This window comes from Anomalospiza imberbis, chromosome 6, assembly GCF_031753505.1.
Source record: "Anomalospiza imberbis isolate Cuckoo-Finch-1a 21T00152 chromosome 6, ASM3175350v1, whole genome shotgun sequence".
NCBI classification, from domain to species: domain Eukaryota; kingdom Metazoa; phylum Chordata; class Aves; order Passeriformes; family Viduidae; genus Anomalospiza; species Anomalospiza imberbis.
The window spans coordinates 58,596,586-58,613,303 of NC_089686.1; the positions used below are offsets into that span (position 1 = coordinate 58,596,586).

The 16,718-nt window shown below is 43.5% G+C and overlaps 1 protein-coding gene across 6 annotated transcripts in view; it reads left to right on the top strand.

The window, feature by feature from the left end:
- TEAD1 (TEA domain transcription factor 1) overlaps nt 1–16,718 on the top strand; it is a 153,230-nt gene that overhangs the window by 65,915 nt on the left and 70,597 nt on the right. Inside the window, exon 1 of one of the 6 annotated variants that reach the window (XM_068194669.1) lies at nt 6,431–6,438. The exons of the other annotated variants lie outside the window; for them this stretch is intronic. Within the exon in view, the coding sequence (XP_068050770.1) occupies nt 6,433–6,438 (6 nt within the window). The 5' untranslated portion in view covers nt 6,431–6,432. Of the gene's footprint in view, nt 1–6,430; nt 6,439–16,718 lie in introns of those variants that run through there. 6 annotated transcript variants of the gene reach the window in all.

Genomic DNA, 16,718 nt, shown 5'->3' on the forward strand with positions numbered 1-16,718 from the left:
TGAATGAACACAAAACAGTTCGATGTTTAGTACAGTCCTGACTTGATGCATTGATTCATGATACCTGTTACTTTTATGTATGGGTTTTGTTTGTTTTTTAAATACTGGCAAGTCATTAGCTACCTAAAAATTAGTTGAAATTTAAAGGAATAAACCCCCCTGTTGTCACTGAGGTATTTTGCAGCCTAAGCAAAGGCTCAGGTATTCCAGATATGAGAGATGTGCAGATTGCATAAGACATTATGCATTGCTCGCTCTAAGATACAGAGTCCTGTCTGCCCTTAAACCCTTTGTTCTCTTGGCTGAATGCAGTTAATTAGCAACCATCTCCATAGCAACTGCCTCATAGTACAAAAACATTGTCTCGTTTTTGCAGTTTAGCTTATCACACTGTTTACCTGAAGGGCTTTTCACTGCGTTGAGTCTCATTTGAGTTGGCTACATGCCTGCTCGTGGAAGTGAATTGTCAAGATAGAAAAACACCATGGCAGCAAGATGCTGAACAGGGCCCTGTGTGTGGAACCAAAAACATTAAAAAAGTTCTGTGGAAACAAAAGTTGGAGTTTGCAGTGATTTATATCCAGTTTTAAGGCACATGACTTGCCAGGAATATAGTGCATTTTAAAAATACTGCTGTACTTCTGGGCCTGTTTTATTGGCTGCCCTATGTGGTGTTCCCTTGCCTGTAACATCCTCTCAAACCCTCACGGGCACAGACCTTCATCCAGGGCTATCAGGAAACTTGTCTCCCTCCAAACCTGGGCTCTTTCAGGCAGCTCCAGGTGTGTTCTTTAAGAGGACGCTGCTGTACCATGGTCAGCTGTGTCCATCATTGTAGTCCTATCCATTTCCCTTTATATTAGTAACATTTCAAGGGAGATCTGTGAGTGTTGGTTCCACATGATAAATTAGTTAGGAAGGGAGGAGGAAGATCTATTGTGGTCATATAATATGCTGGAGATTTAGATTTATTCATGTCAGCCGTCACAGTGGTGTTAAAATACCTGCTGTGTACTCATATGACTCAAGCAATTACAGTGGGCTCAGATTTGTACTAATCCGACTTTGTTGGTGTAGGATGACGTATGTAAATCGTGTTTGAACTTTAGATAGAGGTGTGTCCACATGTTCACACACCTCTGTAGTGGCTGACTGGGAGGTGTGAATGTGTCATTGAAATGACAGTGAAATTTAACTGGTGTCTCAATCCAGCATTTGTGTCTGGCCTCACACCAGGATGGTACTGCATGAGAGGCCATGTGAGAAGAACTGTTTTCTTGCTCATTAATGCTTGATTTGTTGTGGTTTGTTGTCTTTTTTTTTTGTTTGTTTGTTTGTTTTCTTATTTGGCAGTAGAGTGGATGAGAGGCTGATCTAGACTGGGGCAAACGTCATTTTCTCCTAGGCAGACCAGAAAGCAGAACTTGTCCTTCAGCCATGCCACCATGCATGGCCTCCCTTCCCTGCTGTTTCCCAGTGACAGTTTCAGCTGGCAGAGGCCAGTTTCCCTTTCAGCCCCAGATGGCATGTGGGGCTGCTGCATCTTGATTAAAAGGCTTCATTCAATAAAATGAGTTTGAAATAGTCTCTCCACAGATATGAGAAGGTGTTCCAGGCTCTCTCAGGATAAAAAGCAGGAAGATTGCAAAGGCTGACAGTACTGCTCGTCTAGTCCATTATTCCTGTGGAGTTTCTGGTTGGTAGGGGGTTATTCCCTGCTCGTGTTTGCATCCTGGTCATACTATTGCATATTCACCATCTTTATTAGCAGTGTTTGAATTATAGCAGTGCTGGAAGTCTGCAGGCAGGATAAAGGCTCCATTGTAGTAGGTCTTGTGCTCACAAGATGAGACAATCTCTGCTCTGCCTGTTGACAGTCTGTTTTAAGACCAGTTGTGTAAGTGGGTTTATCACAGGGATAGCAGAGAGGCAGAGAAAATGCTACAAATGATAGGACACCCTTGGTTACATGGAGTAGCTGCTCATTTATGTATCTCAGGGACTTTGGAGGATGTTTGTTACACTTGTAGCTGCAGAGTTGAAGGTAAATGAAATGCTTTTAATTTTTGCTGCTCATCCCTACAGCCAGCACCGCGGCCACAGGGCACTGTGAGGGAGCAGGAGAGCTTGGGATGGGAAGGGGAGTGGGCAGAGCAACCTGAGGAGGTGCCAGACCAAAGGGTGGGTGAGGCTGGCGGCAAAAGGGCTGCTGAAGTGGGGATAAAAATTCAGTGTGATAAATGGCCTCAGTGTTTGTCCAGAGCAAGCTGCCTGCCACACAGGCTCTCCCTTGCTTAACCCCCTTGGTCACTGACATGGTTGAAACAACAGATGCTTGAAGTCAATCCCCCACTTCCTCCAAGTGTGTAAGATTGTTTGCTCACATTCACAGATCCTCCACAAACTCTCTTTGTGTGGAAACCACTAAGTGTCCAAACTGTCAGGGTATTTTCCAGCTTTTAGAAATGCTCTTAGCATTGTCAGCACCTTTGAATCCACCTCTCAGTTCTCCTGAAGCCAGACTTGCTAGGTACCCTTAGGGGTCCAGAAATGGAAAACTCTAATGGCCTGAAAAAGCCTGCTAGAACTTGACGTTATTTAATTAGCTGAAAGTAGAGCTTGGCAGATGGCAAAACAGTGGAAAGGACCTCCCTTTATAAAAATATGGGCCACGTCCTCAGCTTGTATAAACTGGCAGAGCTCCACTGAAATAGATGTTCAGCTTCTGTCAATTAACAGGGAAGAGAAAAACTTCTGAAAACAGGAAAAACGGCTATAAGGCCACAGAAATATCAGTGGGATTCAGGTAGAGAGTTGTTTTTAATGCTTTAAAGACTGATCCACTTCCAAAGCAACTGTATCTTTTACAGTCTTGTTTTTGTTGATGTGCAATTCAGAGAAAGAATTTGGCTCACTTTTCCAAAGCTGCATTAAGTCTGCACATCTTGCAGCAGTGTGACGTACTCTGTGCTGGTTTCTGCAAGTCATTCACTTATGAAAGCGAGGCATCAATAATTCATTCTAGTAAAGCCAGTCTCTAGAGTGGTGTAAATTCATCTATTATGTGACAACGCTAACCAACTTTAACTAAGTTTTTTTGATGCACAGAATTTTGATTGAAAGTTGTGAGCTCACCTCAGTCTTCTCCAGTGAAAATTCTTGCTCAGATGAAATCTCCCATATGTTTAAAGGCTGTTGCATTCTTACATGTTAATGTTTCCCATTAATTGCTTGTATTCTTTTTTTTTTTGTTTGTTTGTTTTTAATTGGAAACATGAAAACAAAGCCTGAACAACAAAGCTGACTGCTCACTTGTCCCATTTCATGGTATCAACCTGACAGATTCATTAAATCTATAAAAGAATCAGGTCAGAATTGGAAGTGAACTGAACTTGCTGAAAGCAATGCAGTGTTCACAATCTGCTTTCAGACTGCCTTTCCTGTACCTGTTCATTTTTCTTTGTATTAAACCATCTGTGTAATTTAAGGAGTTTAGCAGGTTAACCCCACACTACAGAATATTGTGAGGTTTCAGAGTACACTGGCTCCAAGCTGCAGATTAGGTGCAGAGTTAAAAGCAGCAAGAAGGAAAGCTAGCTTTAAATACAGCAGTGAGAGGGATTTGAGATATTGTTACAGGTTGCTAAACTTGGGCCGTGCAAACTGTTTTAAAGTCACGTTTCTGGAGCAGTGCTGAGCCAGCCTGTCCCTGCTCCCACCCACCAGGGCACGTGGTGATTCAGGCAGAGGGTGAAGGAGGAGAAAGTGGGAGAGAAATTGTGTCTGGTGGTGTGGCACAGCCGGCCACCCCTGCGTGGGTGCGGCCAGGCCAGGCGGCGCTCCGGGTGGCTGCCTTCTTCATTGTTTTCTATTTTTTTAATGATTTATTTAATGATTTCGTACAACCACGTGACATTTCACAAATTCTGCACATTCCATAAACCATGTGATTTACGGTCAGTCACGGTTCCCGTTCCTTTTGATGCTGCCACCTGCAGCTGTCGTTGCTGCTGGGAGCCTGGGTCTCACCGGGGGCACCTGGGCACCCCTCCCTGCCACCTCCTCCCCTGGTCCCAGCAGGAACGGGGCCTTGCTGCCCTGCAAGTGGTGACTGAGGCCCCAGCCTGGATCACCTTTAAGTTATTTTCCCAGCTGTGCACGTGCACAGCGTGTGCTAGGCCAGTCCGATTGTCGGCAGTGACGTCTGTCACTGTGACAAGTGTCCAGACCTCGGGCAAGGGGTTGACGTGGATGACCACGGGTGGTACCTTTCCAGCCTGTGTTGGCGTTTGACCCCAGGATAGCCAAGCAAGTGGCCTTGGAGGGAAAGGTAGGGTACCCCTCTTCTCACCTGCTGGAGGCAGAAGCCACCAGGAGCAGAGTCCAGCTCTGTGCCTCCAGCAGGCTAAGTTGGCTTCTTCCTTTTTTCCCCTCAAGGAAGATTCATATATCCCTATTAATAAATTACAAACCATCGTAAATGACTTGAGAGCACTATTTAGTGGCTCTAGGGCTCTGCTGTTTATGAAACCATCCATTAAAATAATGTATTTTGCTTGTGTATCCTTGGAGTTAGGGAAGGTTTGATGGGAGCCTGAGAGCTGGCATGTGTGCAAGCTAGGGAACAGGCACATGACATTTTTGTGATAAGAGTAATATGACAGCTTGGCCTATAGCATGCCTGTTATTGAAACATCTAAATGACCTGAGAATTCATAGTTAAATTAGTAGACTTTCAGTGCTGTGTGTAATTTCAGGTCTTACTATTTTTGCAGCACTAGACTTCATAATATGCAGTGCAAAATACTTGCAATTGTCACATTGTTTGTGAGAATTGAAAGTTGTACTGGACAATCGATTGACTTGGTGGGCTGGCTACCACAGGCAAAGCTTGATTTCTAAGGTTGTGTAGATTAAACTATAAAAGATAACCTAAGGTCATCGATATAAAGCCTAATAAGAGCTTTCCTTCTAGAAAATTGTCCTTACAGGCTGTTAAGAAGAACGGTGCTGAAATACAGAACAGAATTCTCCGGACAAAAACGTAATAGCAGGTTACACATGAAAAGCCAGATTCACCTGTGCAGCTCCCCAGAGTTTCTTCAGCAGAGATGAGGTGAGGCTCTGGCCAGAAAAGCAGCTCCTCTGGGGAATTGCATCATGAAAAATCTGGCCTGTAGCCACTGCAGTCGGGAGAGTGCTGACAAGGATTTTTTGCATATATTCTTCCTGTTCCGTTTTGGCAAGTCACAAGCCAGGATTTCACCTTGTCCTGAAAACTGTGAGGGTGGTTTATTTTATTTCACGTATAGAATATTAGAAAAAGACCGTTCTCAGGCAAGTATGTGTGGCCATGGAAGGCTGAACTGAGGCGATGGGTTATTTGCAATGGCATTCCATCCAAATTAGGTTTGTGGGTATGAGGGTGCTGTGTGCATGAGCCCACTCTGAGCAATTCAAATCAGAATTTGAATTTGATTTTTGACACAGTGATCCTGTGTCTGGGTAGCTGCTGCTCTGCTGGAGGTCCCTTCAGGCAGCTGGGACTGAACATGTCTGCCACATGGTTTAGCCGAAATACCCCTGGAAAACCCCCACAAAATCAACAACCTGTTGAAAAGGGAGGCTCAAATCAATTTTTCTTGCCAAAGAAGTAACTGTTTGATTCAAAATTCTGTGCAGGGCTCTGACATGCTGCCTTAAAAACAAAGCCACAGTGCCTAATAAAGAGGGGTGTGTGCCTGTGTGTGCCTGAGCACTCTGTGTGTGTTTGAACATAATGGGGTTTATTAGGAGCTCTGGGAGGAATCAGCCAGGAGGAGACACGTGGCCGGTGAGTTTATTTTACAGCACCGCCCTCCTAGTTCAGAAACTTCAGATACCAAGGCTGTGGTGGAGGCTGAAGTGCTGTGGTGTGGTGGGACAAAAAGTGGACCCTTGGATCTGCTGAGTTTGGAACAAGAGGAGCTGGTAGCCAGGGAAAAACATGAAAGCCCAGAGAGAGATGTATTTTTGTTGTCTGAGTTTCCTACACTGATGTCTCACTTAGAGGCAAATGCAACTCTGTGTGTAGAAACAGACAAATAAAGAAATAGGGGACTGGAGGAGGAAATTTCATAGATTTTGACTTTATTTTTGTGCTGTAAGTAGAATGGAGGGTATGAAATGGTCACGAGTGAAATGTAAAGCATTTGCAGCTTAAGCAGTGGAAATGTGGTGTTTGGTTATCCAGGTTGATGCTAAACAGAGGGAAGATGTCCATAACACACAGAGTTGCTAGGTAAGGAAACTATGAGTATTTGTAAGCAGTGGAGTTCTTCATGTATAAAAACTAAGGTAATAATCAGATTTTTTTCACATGCTGTATTCCTTAACACTTTAAATCACAGTGAATATTTGCAGTAACAGCTAGATTCAGACCCAAAAGGCAAAATGTATATACAGAATTGCTTAAATCTCGACCTTGAAATCCATAAACAGGCAAGAAGTAAAAAAGACCTGCCTGACAAAGATGCTCACAGCATGTTTCCGTGCCATCTCAGTAACCTGAGCTTTACAAACAATGACTGCATAGAAGGTTGTAGCTGAGGTCATTTCACATCCCAAAAGCCAGCCAGAAAACCTCCAAGCAGCTAATGCTGGACATGTTCTTGCATACTTTGCTGAGCTGCAGTCTATCAAAACAAGCCACTGTTGTTGAGCTTCTGTTTTCACTGAAATCTGCAGACTTTGGAGGAGATTTCTTCTGTGTGTGAGAAAACTGAGGGATGTTTGGTGTGTGCTTGGAGGGTGGCTCAAGATGGGGGCTTGTTTCTGTAGCTGAGTTTAGCAGAAACTTGTCAGTGTCTTTGGTGGCACAACTTTGGTGTCTTTGGTGGCAAAACTTGTCAGTGTCTTTGGTGGCACAACAGGAGTTTCTGCAACTCCTCCTGACCCCACTCAAATCAGTGCAAAAACTCTGCACTGCAGAGGGTCTGAAGGGTGGTCTTCATAGCAAGCTTTTGAACACCTACAGTAACACATTCTTTCCTCTTATTTGTGCTAAGAGAGCTGAAAGCTCAAAAGAGTTTGCCATCCAAGTCTGGATGGTAAATCCAGCTGAAATGTCTTGCTCCAGCCCCTGCTCAGTCCACTCTTCCCTTTCTTGCATGGGAGCTGCAGAAGGACTGACACAAAGCAAATGTGCCCATCTTGGGAAAGGAAAGGAAAGCAAGCAACTTTGTTAAAGCTGAAAGGTTTGCTGTAAAGACAAATTAGTTTACATAATTATTTTGTGGCACAGGTGGGTTTTTATTTGAATCCCTCCACTTTCTGTAATTATGACTCTGGAGTTCAGTCGAGTTACTTTTGAATAGTTGCTCCCAGAAGAAAGTCTGTGGCAGCCAGTGATGTTGATGAGGTAAAGTGTTCTATCACTTCACACGTTTTTATTAAGCACTGGGTTGAAAGGCAGCATAATTGGGAAGCCCTGTCATATCTTTGAGAAATGCTTTCTAACATTTCTGTGTTTTGCCCAGCTATGACAGAACCCATTAGAATGACACGCATTTCAGCTGTCACCCGTTTGGATCTGTACACAAGGAGCTTTTCCTCTCCTCCAGGAAACGGCTGCAGGACGGCAAGACCCTCCACTGTAGGGTTTGGGTGCTGGGCCACGCATGGCAGATCCTGACAGGATTTTTCTGCCTTGCTTTCACCGTGGGCTTTTCTATTCTATAGTTGTGGCAGGAGTAGGAGGCCCTGACAATTGGTGTATTTATTTATTTTTTTTTTTTTTTTAAATCTAGCACAGCGAGGTTCTGCTCTTGGGTTTGAAATGGGGGTGCTATTTAATATAAATAATAATCAGATAGGTATGTAACAGGTTTTCTCAATGCTAACATTCAGCTTAATGCAGCATTTTTCATGAATCATTTCCGCAGCTCCTCTGCCAAGGAGAATTTATGTAGCAGGTTTCTTTTGGCAAATATAGAGGTTGACTGAATTTAAATGTAGGCATTATTTCAAAGTATAGTGCCAGCTTGCAAGACCCTATTGTGTAAGAATTATAATGGGCAGTTAAAAGAACATTATTTTCCTCTCAAAATTATTAATTTTAAAACTCCTAATGCTATTTATTTGTCACTTCTGGGGGAAGTCAGACAGCAACCCCACAGTTTCTCCCCTGTGCAGTCAATTTCTTATGGTAAAGAGCTTTTCACATAAGAAACAAATTTGAATAAACTTCCAAATAAAGCCATGGTAAGTCTGAAGCCTAAAAATACATCAGAAACTGGACTTAATAAGCAAAAAGGGATGGTTAAAAATAAAAATGGATTTTGTCACTTTAATGATAAGCAAAAAGTACAGTGTGAAATGCCATTGTAACTGGAGTTGACAGTAAATTCAGCTCTGGATTGGACCTCATATGGCTTGAAGTAAAACAGAGATATTACTCTGACAAATTTTGCATTGTAATAATTATTTAATGCTTACAATGAAGCCTTGTCCTTAGGGTTTTGTGCTTTAGCTGTTTCGTACCCACGCCTTGTAGTTATTAAGTACAGACAAAGCTGCCATTTTTTCAAATGGCATAATGTATATCAGTGTGTGTCAATGAAAAACATCAGAAATAGGCATTTTCTGGTAGAATACATTAACTGTATGAAATCTGGAACAGTTTATCCAGCTTTGGAAGTTTCTTAAAGCAGTGCCTAAGCCATAAGTAGATTTCTATAAGCACCAATGGCTGTCATTTCCAAAATTTACAGATCTTAACTTTTACAGAAGTAGAGTTTGCTCCATTTGTGCTCTGTCATATGCTTTCAGATAATTCCAAGCTTCTTCTCATATTAACAAACTAATTTCACCCTATTGGTCAGGAAGTAGTTTGTAATGATTGTCTTGGTTTTTATTAAACTACTGAAAATGCATTTATTTTGCATTTCTGTCAAAAAGAGTTTACTTGATTCTGTGTTTGGTTTTAGCCACTTTTTCCAAGCCTGTAATGGATGGATAAATACAGTATTGAAATAGAATTTTGAGTGCTTGGGGTAGGTTTTTTATGTCAGGACTGCAGCATTCGACCTAAACACCCTGTGTATCCTGGTGTTTGTGTAACAGGATAAGGAGCAAATCTGGTCACAATAAATGTGTGAGAATTCACAAGTCTTAATGCTCAAGGGCAGGCATTGGTGGTACAACTGTAGATCTCTGGGCCCTAACTGGGGGCTTGAACATTTCAAGGACAAGCTTATTTTGATCGGAATAATTCCATTTGAAGCTGAGGTCAGAATCATTCCCTCCTGAGGGTGGGAGAAGGCACGTGGGAGCTACACAGTAAAAATGCAGGGGAAATCATCTGCCCATGTGAAATAACGTCATGGGCTGTTTCTTGCCCTTGGGCACCGAGTCCTTACCCTTGGAAAAGAGCCAGATGCTCACATCATGCAAATCAGTGTGATTTTCACTGGCATGCCTGAGTGCATGCCCATTTACACCACAGGAGGATGGAAGTAGTTGGTTTTTTTTTTTTTTTTTTTTTTTTTTTTTTTTTTTTTTTTTTCTGAAGCTCCCTCTGGTTGTGTTTCTTGACATATACTTAGATATCATCTAAGTGCCAGTCCTGTCAAATATTGTATTGCATGTCAAAAGGCTCCTCCATCTCTGATGGCAGCTGGGAGAGTGAACAAGGGTGGTTAGGCTGTTGTGAGACCCATGTGTGGATGTGATTTGTACATGCAGAACAAATACTTATGACCTTTCCTGTGCTAACTTCTTGCAATTAGGAAAGCTCTCTGACTCAGGAAGTTAAGCAGTGTGTTTGGCCAATATTTAATAATTATGAATGAATTATAGGTGGTCAAGCAAAAGTAGAATTAATTTGATGAAAATCTTCTTTTCACAAATATATGTAAGGTGATAGTAATATATATTAAAAAAAAACCCAAACCCAACTCACATCAATCAGCCTGTCACTGGTTTAATTGTTTTTCTAGCATTTGTATTAAAACTAACTCTGTGAACTGGGTTGAAAGAGGAAAATCCCCAGATGTTATTTAAAAACACCCATTCTAAAATCATAGATGCTGCATATTTTTATGAAGTCCACAAAAGAAATCCATGCGTTGACCTCTTCCCTGGGGGTTACCCATCTGTGTGTTCTGTTTCAAATGTTCCTGTGTACTCGTCCCACACTCACAATTTTAATGGAATATTACCGTGGAGGCAAGTTCTTAATTTTAGCTGTTCAATTTTTGGATCAGTTTAGGTATCCTTAGCTAATTTCAAGGGCTCTGTAATACTTTTCTGCTCAAGAAACTCCTAATAGGAGCGGATGCCCTGACAGATTGCCATTAATCTGTCAATAATGAGATTTTTTCAGTGTTATGCTTAGCTGTAAGCTCTTTGGGTAAAGGATCATCTCTCTGCTTTGTGCTTGGCACAGTGGGGCTCTGCTCCAGCCTCTCCCATCCCATCTGAGAAATAATCATGATGATGTGAAGTAAGGTGAGGGGAATTCTTTGTGCGAGGTAGATCACTCTAAAGCCCAGACAGCCGGCTCAAATCCTGGATTTTTCCTCCTGGAGGGGACTGGCCATTTTCCCTGCTGGTGTCCACAGGCACAGCGGGCACGGCGGCACAGCGGGCACGGACAGCCGCGCGGGGAGCGGGGCAATTTCCAGGGCCAGGGAGGTTTGGTTGGCTCTCCTCCTCTCCCCAGCACGGCAGCCAGGCTGGGAACAAGGCAGATTTTTGTGGCTGCCCCAAAAGGTGATCACTGTGGGCAGGCAGCTGCTCACCCGTGCCCCCGACACCCCCAGCGTGGATCTGCAGCCACGTGCTGGAAAGCTGACAGTGCTGTGGCCTCCCACCGCCCCAGGAACTCGAAGATGCCCGGGAAAGAGCAGCCAGCCTGGAGCACGAAACGAGGCAGAGCCCCACTCCTGAGCCCAGGAGCACACAGGCTTTAAAAGGAGCTGGTTGGAAAAGGGGTGATTTAGAAGGATTGATTTATGCTAACTATAAAGTTATTAAAATGAGGTGGTAAAACTCTGGAACAGATTGCCTAGAGAGGCTGTAGACGCCTCATCCCGGCAAACATTTAAGGCCAGGCTGGAGAGGGCTCTGAGCAATCTAATCTAGTTTGAGACATCCCTTATTGCAGAGGGGCTTGACTAGATGGGCTTTAAAGGTCCTCTCCAGCCTAAACTATTCTCTGATTCTTACACAGAGCTGGGACTTAGGCCTAGCACAGCAGCACAGTGAGTTTGGGAGGCATGAGAGGCTCCGAGAGCACTCACTGACTGGGAGAGCTGACAGCCAGGGTTAGGAAGCCATTAACAGCCAGCATTATGTCATGTCTGCCTTACTGCTGCCAGGCCAGGTTGCTGTTGGAAAATAACTTAAAAGTTCAGAAAAGTAAAAAAAAAAAAAAAAAAAAAACAAAACCAAAACAAACCCCAAAACAAAAACAAAAGCCACAAAGAAAACCCCCAGCAGTTGGGCTCATTTGCATTCACAAAGAAAGATGTATTTGCTTTAAATTACACAAAGATTGAAAGTGCTGATAGTGGAAAAAATTCTTACCTATGGCACTTTCAGTTAACTCGGAAAGTTCAGCCAGCGATTAGACTGCTGAGAGGGAGGAGGGCACAGATTGCATTTCAAAGGAAAATTCAAGCAATGCATTAACGATTATTAATGTGTGTTATTGTTAAAGTAATCATATTTATTATGATCTAGCCTAGGGAGAACCAGCAAAAATGGAAGTCTTGTTCCGGAGACTGTAGAAACATGCACACAGTAGGTGGTCCCTGGCCCTGCAGTCTAAATAGTCAGAGATGGAGAGGATAAAGCCCCAGCCCAGCTAGGCAGAGAACAGCAAGAAATGCTGTGGGTTTGCATCTGCCCTGCAAGGGCCTGGATAATATCTCTTGCCCAGTTCTCCTTCCAGTGTTTGCTATAGGTATGTGAGGGCTTCTGTATGATCCTGACTGGGAAACAAACAAACAAACACCCAGATGTGAGGGGTAGAGAGTTATTGATGTGTTGCTGGTCTTGGCTCTCGCAGACGTAGCGGAGGCCAGGGATGGGAGACAGGATAATGTGAGTGAGCCACAGGCTTGGTTCCTCACTGCCTTAATAACAGAAGAATTTTACACCCACTTGCACAGATAGAAACGTCACCCATGATTAAAAGCAGCAGTTGTTTATCTGCCACTCAAATATTTTCAGTTGTGCCTATTTTGATCAGCCTGCTCTGCCTGGAGGCTGGTGTCCACGAATGCTGGGTGTAGTTACAGGTTACAGAAGGGCTTACAGATGCCATCAGGAGATGATACCAGTTTCCTAGGTGGAAATTGTTTGGAAAAGCAACCAGACAAAACCAATCCAAACTGGAATTAGGACTGTCTTCCCTGTGCATCCAGCTATGCCTGCCATTACAAGCAGCTGTTTTTGCCTCATCTTACAAACTGATGTTTCTAAATGTGTGCTCTTTGTTGTGCAGTCAGGATCACTGACCCCTAACACAGAATAAATGTGGTGGAAGAGGTGTTGAGCAGCCTGGCTGGAGGTGTATCCCCGTGACTCTCTCAGTCCATGCACACCAGGAGAGGTCTGCTGGGACAGCTGTGCTGGTAAGCTCTCCACAGGGAATGCAGGTTGTTCTGGCAAAAGAGGGCATTTGCTTGTCCCTGATGCTTGTACTTCTGGAAAGATGTATCTGCTGTAGGGCTTTTTTTTGAAATTCACTTTTTTGTGAATATTTGTGGCTTCATTAGATCCCATTTTGAGTCTAGCTCAGTTATGCAAAGTTGAGGTTTCTCCCTCTCCCCCCGTGGTCCCTTCCCCAGCTGCCCTTGATCCACTGCCAGGGCTTCCCAGTGGCTGGCCAAGCTAACCTGGAAGCTGAGAGGATGTGTCAGCATGGCACCCAAAGTAAGAAATCTGCTCCTTGCTCCGCGGTGTGCTCCTGTGGCAGCCCAGCTCCAGCAGCTCTGTGAGCACGAGGCCAAGCACATCACTGGTGACAGAGCCTGACACAGCAGCGCAGGAAACGTGCAGCACGGAGGTCTGGTGGCTCCTGTGTGAGGAATAAATACCAGTCCCACACACTCTGAGAGAGCTGAGGCTCAGGAAATCCTGGTTTTCATTGTGCTTTGGTGGTGAGGGGGTGCTGTACCTGCAGAGGGATGGAGCTGTGCTGGCTGGGGCATTGTGCAAAGAACTTGGGAGGCTCTTCCAGCCTCCCCAGCTGGTGAGGAGGGGAAGAAAACCAGCCCTATACCTCCTGCCTCCTCTTTTGTGAAGCAATTGCACTACAGAGAGCAGAGGCCCCTTATCCTGCCTGTCTTCTTTGACTTACAATTCAACTAGCTCTAATTATTAAAAAATAAACAAGCCTGTAACTGCTTAAGAGCCTTAAATCCCCTAAATGACAGGGAAATAGCCCCTGAACACCACAGAATTCTATGTCTGCCTATCCTGGCAGCAGATACAAATCATCATTAGTGGGTCACTCTGACACAGATCCCTTAATGTAAGTGCTACATTACATTAACAAGCGAGTCAACAATAATATTAGCAATAAATGAGAAATTAAATTCCTAGTAATTCATCCCTTTGGGTTTCCCAGCGTGTCTCTTGTGTTTTTCTTGTTTTGATCCTGAGCATTTTGAAACAAGAAGTGTCTTTATTTTGTGTCTTGTGGCGTGATCCCAGCCCATTAAAATGGATGACAGTACTGCTGTTGACTTCAGTTAGCAATTACTGTAGGAAAGAGCACATGGTGTGATTCAGAAATTAATAATAACCAAATACACTAATTTTAAGGAGGGCATGTAAAGTGGAACTTTCCTGCTGAACTGATTTTAATTCAAACTGTTTTTTTTTCCAACGGTTTTTCCAGGAAAACAGATAAAAAACTAGCTGGCGTTAAATTGGAATACTTTTACTTTTCTGAACCAAGAGTGGTAGCGAGGGAGTCACCACTGCTAAGCAACAATGAAAGATAATGTTTGTACACACTAAGAAAACTCCAAATGAGGAAGACTTCCAAGCAGAACAGGAGTTTTTGGCTGCTAAATTTAATGGAAGATGGGGCTAGACCCTCAAACGGCTCCACAGCCGAAATATTTAGATTGCTTTGTCTGTGTTTCCTGTTGCTAGATGTAGACTGGAGCACTGTTTTGTTTGTTTTGTTCAGATTGCAGCAGTAGCTGAGTTCCAGTATGTGATGGAAAATTGCTTATTGGACTCTCCTGATCAGAAAGCACTGATTATGGGATATTAACTGTAGTGCTTTTATGATGAAAACTATTAAAGTCTGAACCAAAAACCACAACCTCATTACTTTCAGAATTAATGCTCAGAGTAAACCTGCCCCGTTCCTGAAAGGTTAGGCTCCAGTGCATTAATTCTTTGGCTCCTTCTTGGCAGACGTGTTCACTGAATTGCACTGGTGGTCTGAGCATTTCTAATTTCACTGCCTCTTCATCTAAAGTGGACCTGCAGAACCTTGCAGAAACAGCTGGGACAAATTGCATCTAATCAATTATGGAACATTAAGTATTGCAAAATATAACACGGCAAGAAAGGAGAAAACTCAGTGCTGAGCTCTCCCCTGGCATATGCCTGCAATTAAATGGGTATAAATCTTTCTGAAAGGGCAGTGAGGTGCTCAGCCCTGCAGACAAGGGTGCCACTGGAGAATCCCAGCACTGCTGGGGTGCAGCTGGGTGCTCCCTCTCCCTGCATTGCCAGGGTTTGGCTCGCTGGGAGCTGGTGGGACACAGCTCCCTTCCCGCCCTCCTCCGCGCACATCCAGGAGCTCGTGAGCATGGCTCTGTCCCCCAGTCCCTAGAGACAGTTCTGGTTCATTATTTGCCATTTGGGATGGCTGCTTTGTTACTGGGTGCATCTGTGTTCTCACTGATTGGAAGTATCACCCTTAGTTAAGGCTGGGTGAGTGTTGGTGTGCGCTCAGAATAAAGTGCCTGCAGTGTCTTCCTGGGCTGGGAAGCCTTGAGATCTCCTTCCCTCTCCCTGCAGTAAAGCTGACTCACAGCTAACAAAAACAGAGTATTAAACGTGGGGAGCTGCCAACTGAGGCAGAAGTTTTCAAGGTACTACATGAAATCAAATGCTAAAAGTCTTACCATGTTCCTCCATTGTAGAGCTTGGGGATTTCGTTTGGATTGTTTTCTTTCACTCAGCTTTCTCTCAGTATAAATTTACTTTCTGCAGCTTCCTTAGATCTACAAACAGTCTAAATAATGTAAAATGAATATTTATAAACTCTAGATATGTAGATTGTGTCTTATTTATTCTCTGCAGCATTTCTCCCAAGGAGCTGGTATCCTATGTATTTGTCCACAATATAAAGACTCAAACTTAAACTTAATTTTTTTTTTATATTTTCCATAACCCCAGCATTTACTTATGAGTATAATACTTTTCAACTAGTAGAATCCATCTAAAAGCCTTTGCTAAAATACTGATAATTCTGTGTCTTCTTAGTTTTAGCATTGCTGTTGCAGTGAGGTCAGCATAACATTTTCTCCGTGGGTCACAGTTTGCTGACCAGTGTGGAAATTTATGAATTGTTGAAATTATGATGTCAGTTTGTAATAAATTCAAGCAAACGTGAAATTTTCATTCTTTCAATCATAAAGAAAATGCAACTGAAATGGTTGCAGTTTATGATACAGAAAATTAGGCAGGACTAGTTAGAAGCAGTAAAATGGTTAAATCCATAGGAATATATTGGCTTTGTCTCTTGTCCAGTGGTTCCAACTTCATGGGTGATCCTTTGCAGCAGCAGCCTCAAGCCTTCCCTTATGGGCATGCCATGCAATTTATCACTCAGGTTTGTAGCTTTTTGTTTCAGTACAATTGCTGACCCACTCTGGTCTTGCTTAAATTTACTGACTGTTCCTTACAGCTGTTCCAAGTTTTCCATGAGTCATAAAATATTGCACATAGGTCAGCTACTGTGAGAAAATAGTTGGTGTTTGCTGGTATTTGCCCTAAAAACGCAGGCACGATGTCTCTCAGGGGCTTGGCCATATCCTTCATGCTGTGTCTGGGGGGTCAGAGCCAGTTCAGCCACAAACCCCGTGGTTCTTGGGTTTGCCTCCCATCCTCTGCAAGCTCTAAAACACTGAACCCCTCTTGGGCACACACGTGTGAGCTGTAGCATGGGAAATGAGCATCAGATTGTGTGCAAGTGGTTTTGGATATACGCAGAGAATTCCTGAGCGGTTACTCGTACTGAGGAGGGCACTTTGAGTCAAGCCTGTTTTGTCCCCTCAACTCCCGTTTGGCTGTTTGTTGGAGCACTGAACAGCAGTGTTACTCAGCATGTGGTCTGTGCATGTCTGGCAGTCCATAAAACTTCAAAAGATGTTGTGAGAGGACTTCACATTTCAAAACCTGAAACACTCCAGTCCATGCTTATGTTCCCATACTTGCAAGTAAATAAACAAACAAACAAACAAAAAAAAGCTAAGAAATAAAAGTGGCAAATTATTATTTAATTTTTAGCCTTAAGTTTTATTAGGTGATAGAAATGAGAATCTTTGTGGCAGCACTGCAGAATTTTTTTGAGAAGCCTGGCTTTTCCTTGGTGCTGCAGGAGTGAGGGTTGGCGGTGTGTGGAAGCCAGGGCAGCCCTGCATACTCTGTGCACTTCAATTCCTTCACTCAAAAAGGAGAGCAGCAGACCTGGATAAGAT